The 17192-nt window shown below is 33.2% G+C and overlaps 1 protein-coding gene across 1 annotated transcript in view; it reads left to right on the top strand.

Moving 5' to 3' along the window:
• The window catches only part of lman2 (lectin, mannose-binding 2), a 37432-nt gene extending 22514 nt beyond the window's left edge, over positions 1 to 14918 (top strand). Inside the window, exons 5-8 of the mRNA XM_061891597.1 lie at positions 5123 to 5284; positions 5348 to 5462; positions 9295 to 9414; positions 14236 to 14918. Coding sequence (XP_061747581.1) covers positions 5123 to 5284; positions 5348 to 5462; positions 9295 to 9414; positions 14236 to 14288 — 450 coding nt within the window. The 3' untranslated portion in view covers positions 14289 to 14918. The remainder of the gene's footprint in view (positions 1 to 5122; positions 5285 to 5347; positions 5463 to 9294; positions 9415 to 14235) is intronic.
• Positions 14919 to 17192: the final 2274 nt, after the last annotated feature.

Here is a 17192-nt window from a genome sequence, read left to right as displayed (position 1 = left end):
TTTGAAAATGATGACAGGTGAAGTGTCACTCGTGACGTGACGAGTTTGACCCTGTGGAAACTCTAGGCCAGTGGTTCTTAACCTTGTTGGAGGTACTGAACCCCCACCAGTTCAAATTCAAGACAAAGTATTTGTTTTTTTTTACTGTTGCACAAAATGTATGCGATTTCAAATGATTGAAATCAACCTCCTCCATTTTGAAAATTATCTTTTGTAAGGTTTGCAAAGACACAAATTAGTTTTTTTTATACCTTTCATATTAAATATGAAAGGTTAATAATCATAACTCCAAAACCAAACATGAAATTTCTATTAAAAAAAAGCCCGTAATATTGAATTTATGTGAGTTTTACCAGAATCAGTTATTTTGGAAAGGTTCACAAATACAAAAATGAGGTTTTACTGGCCTCATATTGATCACACTCAAAATGACAAATTTTTGAAACATAACTCCAAAAGTAGAAATGCAAAATGTCTAATAATGCGTGAAAAAAAATGTATATTTGAGAGTTTTCCTGGAAAAAAAAAACATTTGGTAAGGTTTGCAAACACAAAAAGTCAATTTTCTTACTAAATTTGACAGTAATGTACTTATAATGCGAAAAAATAATACAAATGTATTCCAATCCAAACGTGCAAAAATGTCTAAAAATGCCTGTGATATTGAATAAATGTGAGTTTTACTCGATAGTTGTTTTTCTAGGGTTTGCAAATACAAACTTTAGGTTTCACTCAATATTAGGGATGCACCAAAATGAAAATAATGAATGCAGTTTTTCACAATTTTATTTATATTGCATAAATAGCCCAGAATAAATATTTAGACATGTTTTTCAAATAAAGTCTTTTTTTTATTGAATATTGACATTTTTTTAATATTCCAGTAGCCTTTGCTTTTCAAAAAAAAAGCACAAAGTTTTTCATTTATATTAGGCCTTCAAACAAAACATGCATTCCAAAAATAATAATAAAATAAAGTGCATTAAAGTGGATAAACCCACAACAAATGAATGATTGTCCTTTTGGCAAAAGTCTGCTTAGCCACAGTAGATATGCTAATAATGTAAACAGAAGGCTCAAGTAAATCTCAATAAAGTGTGTGATTGTAACCTCATACACTTATACAGGTACACAACATATGTAATATTTTTGTATTACTTGATAATATTTTGAATTAGTAACTGCAATGCTTTAATTTGGAGTTAAAGTTGTTTATATTTATTGCACTTTATAATCGGTAAACAGCAGTTAGGTGATGTCACTTCCGCTGAATGACTTCCTGTTGGTTGACTTCCGGTATTTGTTCGAACGCCAGAGATACATTTTGTGGTCTTCTGTGGTACTTTCTGTTGCCGTCCTACACAAAGCGGCGAAGAAGCAATGCCGTAAGTCATCTTTAATAAGTTAACAACATGTCAGACACGTTAAAAAAAGTGTAATAGTGCCGATATGTTCAATATAATTGTCGAACTAGATACAATGTGTTCAAGTTATTTTAGGCAGACGGGAGTCTCCCTCTGCTGGACATTTTCCGACATTACCGTTACATTTTTATATCTCATTGTAAACAAATATGTACAGAGGCAATAAGTGTGTTTGTGTCTCTTGTTCTTTTCAGTTTTTCACCATCTTGTCTATGAAGGAATTGTCAAAAGTAAATGGTCAAGCTTACAACGACGTTCATCAATCAATCAATGTTTACTTATATAGCCCTAAATCACTAGTGTCTCAAAGGGCTGCACAAACCACTACGACATCCTCGGTAGGCCCACATAAGGGCAAGGAAAACTCACACCCAGTGGGACATCGGTGACAATGATGACTATGAGAACCTTGGAGAGGAGGAAAGCAATGGATGTCGAGCGGGTCTAACATGATACTGTGAAAGTTCAATCCACAATGGATCCAACACAGTCGCGAGAGTCCAGTCCAAAGCGGATCCAACACAGCAGCGAGAGTCCTGTTCACAGCGGAGCCAGCAGGAAACCATCCCAAGCGGAGGCGGATCAGCAGCGCAGAGATGTCCCCAGCCGATACACAGGCGAGCAGTACATGGCCACCGGATCGGACCGGACCCCCTCCACAAGGGAGAGTGGGACATAGAAGAAAAAGAAAAGAAACGGCAGATCAACTGGTCTAAAAAGGGAGTCTATTTAAAGGCTAGAGTATACAAATGAGTTTTAAGGTGAGACTTAAATGCTTCTACTGAGGTGGCATCTCGAACTGTTACCGGGAGGGCATTCCAGAGTACTGGAGCCCGAACGGAAAACGCTCTATAGCCCGCAGACTTTTTTTGGGCTCTAGGAATCACTAATAAGCCGAAGTCCTTTGAACGCAGATTTCTTGCCGGGACATATGGTACAATACAATCGGCAAGATAGGATGGAGCTAGACCTTGTAGTATTTTATACGTAAGTAGTAAAACCTTAAAGTCACATCTTAAGTGCACAGGAAGCCAGTGCAGGTGAGCCAGTACAGGCATAATATGATCAAACGTTCTTGTTCTTGTCAAAAGTCTAGCAGCCGCATTTTGTACCAACTGTAATCTTTTAATGCTAGACATGGGGAGACCCGAAAATAATACGTTACAGTAGTCGAGGCGAGACGTAACAAACGCATGGATAATGATCTCAGCGTCTTTAGTGGACAGAATGGAGCGAATTTTAGCGATATTGCGGAGATGAAAGAAGGCCGTTTTAGTAACGCTTTTAATGTGTGCCTCAAAGGAGAGAGTTGGGTCGAAGATAATACCCAGATTCTTTACCGTGTCGCCTTGTTTAATTGTTTGGTTGTCAAATGTTAGAGTTGTATTATTAAATAGAGGTCGGTGTCTAGCAGGGCCGATAATCAGCATTTCCGTTTTTTTGGCGTTGAGTTGCAAAAAGTTAGCGGACATCCATTGTTTAATTTCATTAAGACACGCCTCCAGCTGAGACGTTCTCTTCATTGACTCCGGTTTGGTTCGGTGTTGAGTTGGCGTTTTTTACACGTCTCACGAGAACACTAAAATGCCTGAAATAATGCATCTTTGGGAGTTTTCCTCGGAACATGTGCTTTTTTTTTTAAATCTCGCAAATGCAAAAAGGATTTTTTTTTTAGGGGTGGGCAAATGAATGCGTTAATTACGAGTTAACTCATCAATCTATTAACGCCCGACAATTATTTTTTATCGCACGTTTGCGTATGTCGTTTACGTGCTTTTATTTTGTTAACCCCTTTTCTTAACAAGATGGAACATTTGGCAAAAAATACCGGACAATTCTGCAAATTTCACGGCTGGCTTACAGCGTGGTCACTTACGACCGCCAGACAATTCTGGATGTGGATAGATCGGGCCGTTTTGGACTGAATGACGCGTGCTTGCTAGCATGGGAATACTTTGCCAGCTACATCCGGCGGCCTGTGAAGCAGCGGAGTATTTGTGTTGTCCGTCTATTTATGAATAATGCAGACGAGTTCTTAACGTTTACTTATCACAACATACAAGATGCCGTCATGGCGACACACAACCTATGCATGCTCGTCACTCCTGTTGCATGCTGGGTAGGGTAGTTCTTTTATTCCCCTGGCTCATAACATCACAATATAGTACCATGTATATGATGCCTTCAGTTTATCAAAGCACCAAGCAAACAATGGGAAAATTCCCATCATATCAATTCCTAGATATGGTCATAAACACAACATTATTAATATTGCTACTACGGATAATTTGATCAAAAATTCCCTAAAACAGCCCACTACCTATAATATAAGTTTTTTAAACATAAGATCCTTGATAAAAAAAAAAAATGTTCCTGCTGTTACCTCAGAAATTGCCTGTTCAGATGTTATGATTGTGGCTCAGAGATTTGTATGTAGATTATATTTATTTTCCATAACAAACATGTTACCTTAAATACCCTGGCAGTGGAAATAAGCTTAAATGTTTGTATTTACATTTTTTGAGTTGATTTTCATAAAATATGCTATTTAACTGCTACTGTTTAACAAGGACTGATTTGAATTATGTTTGCACAACAAATGTTTCAATCAATCAATCAATCAATCAATGTTTATTTATATAGCCCCAAATCACAAATGTCTCAAAGGACTGCACAAATCATTACGACTACAACATCCTCGGAAGAACCCACAAAAGGGCAAGGAAAACTCACACCCAGTGGGCAGGGAGAATTCACATCCAGTGGGACGCCAGTGACAATGCTGACTATGAGAAACCTTGGAGAGGACCTCAGATGTGGGCAACCCCCCCTCTCTAGGGGACCGAAAGCAATGGATGTCGAGCGGGTGAAAGTTCAATCCATAGTGGCTCCAACACAGCCGCGAGAGTTCAGTTCAAGCGGATCCAAGACAGCAGCGAGAGTCCCGTCCACAGGAAACCATCTCAAGCGGATCAGCAGCGTAGAGATGTCCCCAACCGATACAGGCGAGCGGTCCATCCTGGGTCTCGACTCTGGACAGCCAGTACTTCATCCATGGTCATCGGACCGGACCCCCTCCACAAGGGAGGGGGTGGACATAGGAGAAAGAAAAGAAGCGGCAGATCAACAGGTCTAAAAAGGAGGTCTATTTAAAGGCCAGAGTATACAGATGAGTTTTGTTCATGTGGGAGAATATTCCAATAAAAGGTGCACTACACACTACTTTTGAAGTCATTTGCGTATACAATGCAGTTAATCGCGATTAATCGGAGAAATAGTGCGATTAAATTCGATTAAAATTTTTAATCGTTGCCCGGCCCTAATGTTTTTTACTTAATATGACTATTAGAATCCTGAGATAATGCGAAAAAAAAGCAATAAAATTGTATTCCAGCATAACTTCTAAACAACACACGCCTAGAGATATGTATTTTCGTTAGTCGTTCCAGAAAAATGATCTTTTGTAAGGTTTGCAAAGACGCAAATTCGTTGTTTTTTTTAATTCAATATAACAGTATAACTGTCATACTAAATATGAACAGTAATTCAAAACAGGTGCATACTATAAGCCCGGCGGCAATTCAAGGAAATCCGATATTTGCATGTCATCTGAGAGCTGTTATGATTTGCCATCTTTTTGTGTCTGCGTGCCGTCACCTCTCATCGCCATAGTTACGCCGCCTTTTTCCCCCTCTCAGCGCTCCTTCCCGTACATCTCGGCCATGGTGAACAACGGCTCGCTGAGCTACGACCACGGCAGCGACGGCCGCGCCTCGGAGCTGGGGGGCTGCTCGGCCGACCTGCGCAACCGACACTTCGACACCTACCTCGCCGTCCGCTACTCCAGAGGACGCCTGACCGTACGTACACGAGACGCAGCTCGACCGCGGACGCCTTGACGAAATTGTGGCCGCCCCCCGCAGGTGATGGTGGACGTGGACGACAAGAACGAGTGGAAGGAGTGCATTGACATCGGAGGCGTGCGTCTCCCCACCGGGTATTTCTTTGGCGCCTCGGCGGCCACCGGTGACCTCTCCGGTGCGTATTTGAACAATGCTCGCGTTCACGTGTGGACGCCCCTTAAAGGCCTACGGAAATGAGATTTTCTTATTCAAACGTCTTCTATGTGTCATACTTGATCATTTCCCCATATTTTTGCTGAAAGGATTTAGTAGAGAACATCCGTCGCAACTTTTGGTCGCTAATAAAAAAAGCCTTGCCTGTACCGGAAGTAGCAGACAATATGCGCGTGACGTCACGGGTTGTGGAGCTCCTCACATCCCCACATTGTTTATAATCATGGCCACCAGCGGCAAGAGCGATTCGGTCCGAGAAAGCGACAATTTCCCCATTAATTCGCGAGAAGGATGAAAGATTTCTGGATGAGGAAAGTTAGAGTGAAGAAAACAAGGCGAGGGCAGTGAGAGCGATTCAGATGTTATTAGACACATTTACTAGGATCATTCTGGGAAATCCCTTATCTGACTAGTCATTTCGAAAAAATAAAGATTGCAGAGTAGCCTTGAGGAGGAGGTTTTATGACGCACTAAATTCCTAATAAGCACTCGCGGAGATGCTTCCGGATTCAAAATGTTCATTTATTTTCACAAACAAAAAAAATATTCATCGTGGTCGACTTTCTGTATAATACAAATACACTTATTTAGTGGTAAACAAACAATATCACTCCTCGCTCCTTCCGTATGACGGACGGACAAAGGCAGCGCCCAGCTGGGCCGTCCTCCTAATTATAGGAGGAGGGAGTTGAACCACCAGGAGGAGCGTGAGCAGCTGAAAACAATCAGTCATCCATCCATTTTTCCACCGCTTATTCCCTTTCGGGGTCGCATCAATCATAATTCATCCAATACATCCAATAAATAATCAACAACTTCATTGGCATTGTTGAAGTAGATTGTCAAAACAATTCAGAAATAAATAATATAAATAGGCTCCAACACTAGTGTTTTAGTGAAGGGAATTATATTTATATAGCGCTTTTCTCTAGTGACTCAAAGCGCTTTACATAGTGAGAACCCAATATCTAAGTTACATTTAAACCAGTGTGGGTGGCACTGGGAGCGGGCGGGTAAAGTGCCCTGCCCAAGGACACAATGGCAGTGAATAGGATGGCGGAAGCGGGAATCGAACCTGCAACCCTCAAGTTGCTGGCACGGCCGCTCTGCCAACCGAGCTATGCCGTTTTGGTGTGATTATAAAGCCATGCCTACCGTCAGTCTACCCCAGGGCAGCTGTGGCTACAGATGTAGCTTACCACCGCCATTGTGTGAATGAATGATGGGTTCCCACTTTTCTGTGAGCGCTTTCAGTATCCAACAATAGAAAAGCGCGATATGAATCTAATCTATTATTATTATTATTATTATTATACCTGAAAGTCGGAGGGGTGTGTTGACCGCCAGTGTCTCTGATGGAAGTGTGTGACATCATGTGCGATACAAGCCGTCCTGCAGAGTGTTTACTTGTGTGTGATATCATGTGTGATTCAAGCAGCCCTGCAGAACATTTACTTGTGTGATATCATGTGCGATACAAGCAGTCCTGCAGAGGGTTAACAATGTGTGTGATATCATGTGCGATACAAGCCGTCCTGCAGAGTGTTTACTTGTGTGTGATATCCTGTGCGATACAAGCAGTCCTGCAGAGCGTTTACTTGTGTGTGATATCATATGCGATACTAGCAATCCTGCAGCATGTTTACTTGTGTATGATATCATGTGCGATACAAGCAGTCCTGCAGAGTGTTTACTTGTGTGTGATTTCATGTGGGATATAAGCCCTGCAGAACATTTACTTGTGTGTGATATCATGTGCGATACAAGCAGTCCTGCAGAGTGTTTACTTGTGTGTGATATCATGTGCGATACAAGCCATCCTGCAGAGTGTTTACTTGTGTGTGATATGTGCGATACTAGCAATCCTGCAGCATGTTTACTTGTATGTGATACCATGTGCGATACAAGCAGTCCTGCAGAGTGTTTACTTGTGTGTGATATCATGTGCGATACAAGCTATCCTGCAGCATGTTTACTTGTGTATGATATCATGTGCGATACAAGCTATCCTGCAGAGTGTTTACTTGTGTGTGATATCATGTGGGATACAAGTCGTCATGCAGAGTGTTTAATTGTGTGTGATACCATGTGCGATTCAAGCTCCCCTGCAGATTATTTACTTGTGTGTGATATCATGTGCAATACAAGCAGTCCTGCAGAGTGTTTACTTGTGTGTGATATCATGTGCGATACTAGGAATCCTGCAGCATGTTTGTGTGTGACATCATGTGCGATACAAGCAGAGTGTTTACTTGTGTGTGATATCATGTGCGATTCAAGCTCCCCTGCAGATTATTTACTTGTGTGTGATATCATGTGCAATACAAGCAGTCCTGCAGAGTGTTTACTTGTGTGTGATATCATGTGCGATACTAGGAATCCTGCAGCATGTTTGTGTGTGACATCATGTGCGATACAAGCAGAGTGTTTACTTGTGTGTGATATCATGTGTGATACAAGCAGTCCTGCAGTGTCTTTCCTTGTGTGTGATATCATGTGCGATACTAGCAATCCTGCAGCGTGTTTACCTGTGTGTGATATCATGTGGGATACAAGCCGTCCTGCAGAGTGTTTACTTGTGTGTGATATCATGTGCGATACTAGCAATCCTGCAGCATGTTTAATTGTGTGTGATATCATGTGCGATACAAGCTGAGTGTTTACTTGTGTGTGATGTGATATGTGTAATATAAGCAGTCCTGCAGCGTGTTTACTTGTGTGTGATATCTTGTGCGATACTAGCAATCCTGCAGCATGTTTAATTGTGTGTGAAATCATGTGTGATACAAGCAGTCCTGCAGAGTGTTTACTTGTGTGTGATATCATGTGGGATACAAGCCGTCCTGCAGAGTGTTTACTTGTGTGTGATATCATATGTGATACTAGCAATCCTGCAGCATGTTTAATTGTGTGTGATATCATGTGCGATACAAGCAGAGTGTTTACTTGTGTGTGATATCATATGTGATACTAGCAATCCTGCAGCATGTTTAATTGTGTGTGATATCATGTGTGATACAAGCAGAGTGTTTACTTGTGTGTGATATCATATGTGATACTAGCAATCCTGCAGCATGTTTAATTGTGTGTGATATCATATGTGCTTTACAAGCCGTCCAGCAGAGTGTTTACTTGTGTGTGATATCATATGTGATACTAGCAATCCTGCAGCATGTTTAATTGTGTGTGATATCATGTGCGATACAAGCAGAGTGTTTACTTGTTTGTGAAATCATATGTGATACTAGCAATCCTGCAGCATGTTTAATTGTGTGTGATATCATGTGCGATACAAGCAGTCCTGCAGAGTGTTTACTTGTGTGTGATATCATGTGTAATTCAAGCAGAGTGTTTACTTGTGTGTGATATCATGTGTAATATGAGCAATCCTGCAGCGTGTTTACTTGGGTGTGATATCATATGCGATACTAGCAATCCTGCAGCGTGTTTACTTGTGTGTGATATCATGTGCGATACAAGCAGAGTGTTTACTTGTACAAAGCTGGACAGACAGTTAAACGTGTATCTTTTATAAATGATTATGATCACCGGATGTCACCAAAAACTATTACCACTCCACTTCAACTTAAAGACAGCGTAAGTCCACTCCAGACGGTTAATACTAAATAGGTAAGTGTTTTCATGTTCACTACTAAATAATGCAAGTACCAATGACTCCTGCTGATATCGCATTACATCGATATCGGAGGTTCGGATGTGAGTATCGTTAGGGAAGTTGCATGAGGACTCGTGATTCTGCACCCGGTGACACGTGACCATGTTTGATGTTGCAGACAACCATGACATCATCTCCATGAAGCTCTACCAGCTGATGGTAGAACACAGTCCTGAGGAGGAGAACCTGGACTGGACCAAGATCCAGCCCAGCGTCAGCTTCCTCAAGTCGCCCAAAGGTGAACTACACTCATGCGCTTTGATTTTCGTCTTTTATTTGTTTGAGTGTTTTAGTCATTTATATTGAGAAAAAAAAAAAAAAAAACATGCATTTTTTTGGGTATTTTATTATTGTATGACTATTGAAAAATAAACATATACATGCTTTCAAACAAAGAAAAACAGACTAAAAAATAAATAACTTTTTTTGTTTTTTGTTTAAATGTTTTTTTTCAAATACAAAAAAATTATATATAAAAACGTAAATAACTCGTGGTTTAATGTATATATTTTTTCATTTATAAAAAATAATAATAAAAAATAAATAACTCCAGTGCTTGTATTTTATTATTTGTATGACTATTTAAAATGAAATGTATAAATGCTTTTAAACAAAAGAAAAAAAGACCAAAAAAAACGTTTTTGTTTTTAGTATTTTTTTTTTTTTTAAATACAAAAAACAATAAAAAAGCATAACTCATGCACTTTGATTATATATTTTCTAATTCATAAAAAATAATAATTAAAAATGAATAACTCAAGCGCTTGTATTTTATTATTTGTATGACTATTTAAAAATAAATATGTAGATGCTTTCAAACAAAACAAAATTTACTAAAAAAAAACAACCTTTTTGTTTTTGTTTAATTTAATTTTTCAAATACAAAATCAAGAAAAAAAAAAACTCCTGCACTTTGATTATATATTTTTAATTTATAAAAAAAATAATTAAAAATGAATAACTCCAGCGCTTGAATTTCATTATTTGTATGACTATTTAAAAATAAATATATAGATGCTTTCAAACAAAAGAAAAATGACAACAAAAAAAATTGTTTTTGTTTTTATTTTATTTTTTCAAAACACAAAAAAACAAGATAAAAACATAAATAACTTATGCGCTTTAATTTATATATTTTTTAATGTATAAAAAATAGTAATAAAAAATAATTCCAGCGCTTTCATTTTATTTTTTGCATGACTATTTAAAAATAAATATATAAATGTTTTCAAATAAAAGAAAAAAAAAATACTTTTTGGTTTTTATTTTATTTTGTTTTTACAATACAAAGAAACAAGAAAAAAACACGACTCAATGCACTTAAATTTGTATATTTTGTAATCTATATAAAAAACAATAATGAAATATAAATAACTCCAGCGCTTGTATTTTATTATTTATATGACTATTTAAAAATGAATATATAAATGCTTTCAAACAAATGAAAAAAGACCCAAAAATAACTTTCTTTGCTTTTATTTTAGTATTATTTTTAAATACAAAAACCAATAAGTACAAAAAACCAAGATGAAAAGACTAATAACTCATGCGCTTTAATTTATATTTTTTTTATTAAAAAAATAATAATAAAAAAGAAATGATTCCAGCGCTTGTATTTTATTATTTGTATGACTATTTGAAAATAAATATACCGCATCAATACTTTCAAACAAAAGAAAATTGTTTTTATTATTTTTTGTAATCATATATTTATTTAGTTTTTTGTGGGGCTATTCATTTTTTCAGATAAAAAAGATACAAATAAATAACTCTTGCACTGTAAAGCAACATATTTATTTTTTAAATTAAATAAAAATAAAGTCCTGCGGTCTATTTTTTTTGTATTTATTAAATTTTTTTAAATATGTTTTTAAATACAAATATAAATGACTTACTGGGTTTTCTTCATCATATAATTATTAAATAATATACTGTACATACCTTTTAAATGCATAAAATGAGTAACTCGTGTTTTGATTATTTTTTGGAATCATTTATTTCTTTATTTAGTTTTTTTTTCAGATAAAAAATACAAATAAAAAAAATAACTTGCACTTTAAAGCAGCGTATTTATTTTTTAAATGAAATAGAAATAAAGTCATGCGCTATTTTTATTTTTTTGTAATTCTTTAATTTTTTAAATATGTTTTTCAGTACAAATATAAATATCTTACTGTTTTTTTTAATCATTTACTAAACAATATAGATATGTTTTAAATAAATAATTACCCCATGTGACTATTTTTTTCCCATTTTTGGGCAGTATTTATTTTTTTTAAAAAGACATAAAAAACAAAGGTTAAAAGTGAATTATAACATTTTTGCATATTTGATGTGTCGGCCATAAAAACAACTAAGTTTTCTAGGATAAAAAGGGCATAAACATACCAAAAATATGAATACGTTTTAAATAGATAAAATAAGTCACTTGTGTTTTTTATTATTTTTTTGTAATCATTTATTTTGTTTTTTGTGGGGGTATTTTTTTTTCCAGATAAAAAATATAAATAAAAAATAACTTGCACTTTAAAGCACCGTATTTATTTTTTAAATTAAATAAAAATAAAGTTTTGTGTTTCTTTGATTTTTTAAAATATGTTTTTGAATACAAATATACATATCTTACAGTTTTTTTTAATCATATTGTTAAATAATGTAAATATGTTTTAAATAAATAAATACCTCATGTGAATTTTTTTTTTTTTTTTTTTCATTTTTGGGCGATATTTATTTTAAAAAAAGACATAAAAAACAAAGGTTAAAGATGAATTATGCATTTTTAGTATATTTGCACTTTAAAGCATCGTATTTATTTTTTAAATGAAATACAAATAAAGTAATGAGTTATGTTTATTTTTTGTATTTCTTTAATTTTTTAAACATGTTTTTAAATACAAATGTAAGTATTTTATGTTTTTTTTATCATATTAAATAATATAGATATGTTTTAAATAAATAAATAAGTACCTCATGTGACTTTTTCCCTCCCCCCATTTTTTGGACGGTATTTATTTGAAAAAACAAAAACAAAACAAAGGTTAAAGGTGAATTATGAAATTTTAGCATATTTGTTGTGTCGGCCATAAAAACAACTAAATTTTCTAGGATTAAAAGGGCATAAACATACCAAAAATATAAATACGTTTTAAATAAATAAAATAAGTAACTCGTGTTTTTTTATTATTTTTTGTAATCATCTATTTCGTTTTTTGTGGGGGTATTTTTTTTTCCAGATAAAAAATATAAATAAAAAATAACTTGCACTTTAAAGCATCATATTTATTTTTTTAATTAAATAAAAATAAAGTTTTGTATTTCTTTAATTTAAAAAAAAAAATATGTTTTTGAATACAAATATATCTTCCAGTTTTTTTTAATCATATTATTAAATAATGTAAATATGTTTTAAATAAATAAATACCTCATGTGGCTTTTAAAAAAAAATGTTTTCCATTTTTGGGCGGTATTTATTTAAAAAAAAAAAAAAGACAAATAAAAAAGGTTAAAGGTGAATTATAAAATTTTAGCATATTTGATTTGTCGGCCATAAAAACAACTAAGTTTTTTATGATAAAAAGGGCATAAACATACCAAAAATATAAATACGTTTTAAATAAATAAAATAAGCAACTCGTCTTTTTTATAATTCTTTGTAATCATTTATTTCGTTTTTTGTGGGCGTATTTTTTTTTTTCCAGATAAAAAATATAAATAAAAAATATAAATAAAAAATAACTTGCACTTTAAAGCATCATATTTATTTTTTAAATTAAATAAAAATAAAGTTTTGTATTTCTTTGATTTTTTTTTTAAATATGTTTTTGAATACAAATATATCTTAAAGGTATTTGTTATCATATTATTAAATAATGTAAATATGTTTTAAATAAATAAATACCTCATGTGACTTTAAAAAAAAAATGTTTTTCCATTTTTGGGCGGTATTTATTTAAAAAAAAAAAGACAAATAATAAAGGTTAAAGGTGAATTATGAAATATTAGCATATTTGATGTGTCGGCCATAAAAACAACTAAATTTTCTAGGATAAAAAGGGCATAAACATACCAAAAATATAAATATGTTTTAAATAAATAAAGTAGGTAAATCGTGTTTTTTTATTATTTTTTTGTAATCATTTATTTTATTTTTTGGAGGGGTATTTTTTTTCTAGATAAAAAATACAATTTTAAAATAACTTGCACTTTAAAGCAGCGTATTTATTTTTAAAATGAAATAAAAATAAAGTAATGCGCTATGTTTATTTTTTTGTATTTCTTTAATTTTTTAAATATGTTTTTGAATACAAGTATAGGTATTTTACTGTTTTTTTTTTATCATATTAAAGAATATAGATATGTTTTAAATAAATAAATAAGTACCTCATGTTACTTTTTCCCCCCCATAATTTTTTGGACGGTATTTATTTGAAAAAAAAACAAAAAAACAAAACAAAACAAAGGTTAAAGGTGAATTATGAAATTTTAGCATATTTGTTGTGTCGGCCATACAAACAACTAAGTTTTCTAGGATAAAAAGGGCATAAACATACCAAAAATATGAATACGTTTTAAATAAATAAAATAAGTCACTTGTGTTTTTTATTATTTTTTTGTAATCATTTATTTCGTTTTTTGTGGGCGTATTTTTTTTTTCCATATAAAAAATATAAATAAAAAATATAAATAAAAAATAACTTGCACTTTAAAGAATCATATTTATTTTTTAAATTAAATAAAAATAAAGTTTTGTATTTCTTTGATTTTTTTTAAAATATGTTTTTGAATACAAATATATCTTACAGTTTTTTTTTAATCATTTTATTAAATAATGTAAATATGTTTTAAATAAATAAATACCTCATGTGACTTTAAAAAAAATTTTTTTTCCATTTTTGGGCGGTATTTAAAAAAAAAAAAGTTTTATATTTTTGGGCGGTATTTATTTAAAAAAAAAATAAAATTCTATTTTTGGCCAGTATTTATTAAAAAAATTTTTGGGGGAAAAAGGCAAATATAAAAGGTTAAAAGTTGAATCACGACCCCCGTGCTGTGGCCCCAGACAACATCGACGACCCGACGGGGAATTTCCGCAGCACGCCGCTGACGGGCTGAAAGGCCTTCCTGCTGCTGCTGTGCGCCCTGCTGGGCATCGTGGTTTGCGGCGTGGTCGGCGCCGTGGTCTTCCAGAAGAGGCAGGAGCGCAACAAGAGGTTCTACTGAGAGACGTCCACCAGGGGGCGCTGCTGCTGACCGAGTGGACACTTCAAGCACATTTTTCCTCCAAAAGATTGTACAGATGTATCCTGGAAGCACTGCTGCGTTTTTTTTTTTTCTTCTTCTTTGCTCGTTTTGTTTAGCCTCCTTTAATTGGCGGATTAAACAACGTCGTGGTTGCCACGGCAACAGCCCCTCCACTGCTGCCATCCGCACTTCTTTTCTTTCTTCGCTGAAGTTTGTTAGTGACGACCTCGCTCTCAAACTTTTGAGCCAATCCTTCTAAAGTCTGGTTTACTTCTTGGAAACTTTCTAACCACAAGATGCCCCAAAAAGGTGTTCGCCTGCACAATCTGCAGGATTGCTTGTTGCACCTTTTCATATCTACCAAAAATGTGACTTGTTACTTCTTTTTTTTTTTTAATTACTTAGTTTTCCATAATGTGACCCTCTTTTGTTTGTCGGCACACCAAGGTGAATAAAGACAAGTTACTGTGTGTGTGAGGTGGAATAAAATGTTCTTTTACATTCTTCTTCTTGCTTTGTTCCACAACGTCGCCTTTTTTTTTAATGGCAAAATAACATTGTCTTATTTTGCACTTGCAGTTTCTAGCCAATACTGAGTCAGCACTTTCGCTAAAACTATGGAAGCCTGCTTGTGTCCCCAATGAAAAAATACCCCGATGGGAAGTTTTAACTGTGTGCTGTAGACAAATAATCAGGGGGTAAAAGTTTGTAATTATGAGATGAAAAGTCAAAGCTAAAAGTCTTGAGATAAAAAAAAAAATTGAGAACAAGGAATTATGAGATGAAATCATAATTTTAATATAAAACGACAAAAGAAAGGACAAAAAGTCAAATCATGTAATCGGAAAATTAATCAAAAAATAAATTTTAAGGTAAAATATAAATTGAAATTATGAAATAAAAAGTCAATCAGATAAATCATAATTAAGGGATAAGTAAAAAAAAAAAATTAAAATGTCAATTATGAGAAAAAAGTTGAAATTATGAGACAAGAAAGTGATAATTATGAGATGAAAGAAAGAATTATGAGATAAAAGTAAATGTAAGATAAAAAAAATATAAATGAAGTATTAAAAAATTATATTCATTGGGTAAAAAGTCTTTGAGATGTCATAATCATGCGATTTTGAGATAAGTCGAAATTATGCGCTTAAAATTTGTAATCAGATATAAAGTCATAATTATGAGATTCAAAAAAATAATTATGATATAAAATGACATAATTGGATAAAATGAAGATATAAAGTGTTAATTATGTAAGGTCAGAGTTGTAATCATGAGATAAAAATTTGTAATTGTGGGATACAAAGTTGTAGTTTGAGATAAAAAGTTGTAATTGTGAGATAAATAGTTGAAATTATAAGATTAAAAGTTGTAATTATGTGATAAAAACTTGCTATTATGAGACAAAAAGTTGTAATTATGTGATAAAAAGTCGCAATTATAAGATAAAAAGTTGTAAGTACAAGATAGAAAGTTGTAATTATGAGATAAAAAGTTGTGATTATGAAATAAAATGTTGCAATTATAAGATAAAAAGTTGTAAGTAAAAGATAGAAAGTTGTAATTATGAGATCAAAAGTTGTGATTATGAGATAAGTTGTAATTATACGATAAAAAGTTGTAAGTACGAGATAAAAAGTTGTAATTGTGAGATAAAAAGTTGTAATTATGAGATAAAAACTTGTAATTATGAGATAAAAAGTTGTAATTATGAGATAAAAAGTTGTAAGTATGAGATAAAAGTTGTAATTATGAGATAAAAAGTTGTAAGTATAAGATAAAAAGTTGTAATTATGTGATAAAAAGTTGTAAGTATAAGATAAAAGTGGTAATTATGAGATAAAAAATTGTAATTATGAGACAAAGTTGTAATTATGTGATAAAAAGTTGTAAGTATAAGACAAAAGTGGTAATTATGGGATAAAAAATTGTAATTATGAAACAAAAGGTTGTAATTATGAGCTAACAAGTGCATTTATGAGATAAAAAAGTTGTAATTATGGGATAAAAAGTTGTATGAGATAAAAAGTGACAATTATGAGATAAAACGTAATTATGAGATAAAAAGTTGTAAGTATGAGATAAAAAGTTGTAAGTATGAGATAAAAAGTGGTAATTATGAGTTAAGTTGTATGAGATAAAAAAAAGTGGTAATTATGAGATAAAAAGTTGTAATTATGAGATAAAAAGTTGTAATTATGAGATAAAAAGTGGTAATTATGAGATAGAAAGTTGTAATTATGAGATAAAAAGTTGTGATTATGAGATAAAAAGTTTTAATAATGAGATAAAAAGTTGTAAGTATGAGATTAAAGTTGTAATTTTAAGGTAAAAAGTTGTAATTATGAGACAAAAAGTTGTAAGTATGAGATAAAAGTTGTAATTACGAGATTAAAAAGTTGTTAGTATAAGATAAAAAGTTGTAATTAAGTGATAAAAAGTTGTAAGTATGAGATTAAAGTTGTAATTTTAAGGTAAAAAGTTGTAATTAAGTGATAAAAAGTTGTAAGTATGAGATTAAAGTTGTAATTTTAAGGTAAAAAGTTGTAATTAAGTGATAAAAAGTTGTAAGTATGAGATTAAAGTTGTAATTTTAAGGTAAAAAGTTGTAATTATTAATTATTAATTATTCATTATTGTAATTATTAGATAAAAAGTTGTAAGTATGAGATGGCAAGATGGCGGCGCCCGGACGGGCTGCGACACTGCGGTGCTCTTGCTAAAGATGGAACATTTGGCGGAAATGCCGGACAGTTCTGCAGACTTCATGGC

This window comes from Nerophis ophidion, linkage group LG29 (genome assembly GCF_033978795.1).
Source record: "Nerophis ophidion isolate RoL-2023_Sa linkage group LG29, RoL_Noph_v1.0, whole genome shotgun sequence".
In the NCBI taxonomy this organism is placed as follows: domain Eukaryota; kingdom Metazoa; phylum Chordata; class Actinopteri; order Syngnathiformes; family Syngnathidae; genus Nerophis; species Nerophis ophidion.
The sequence above is the reverse complement of the archived record's forward strand: the minus strand, read 5'-3'. Positions and strand labels throughout refer to the sequence as shown.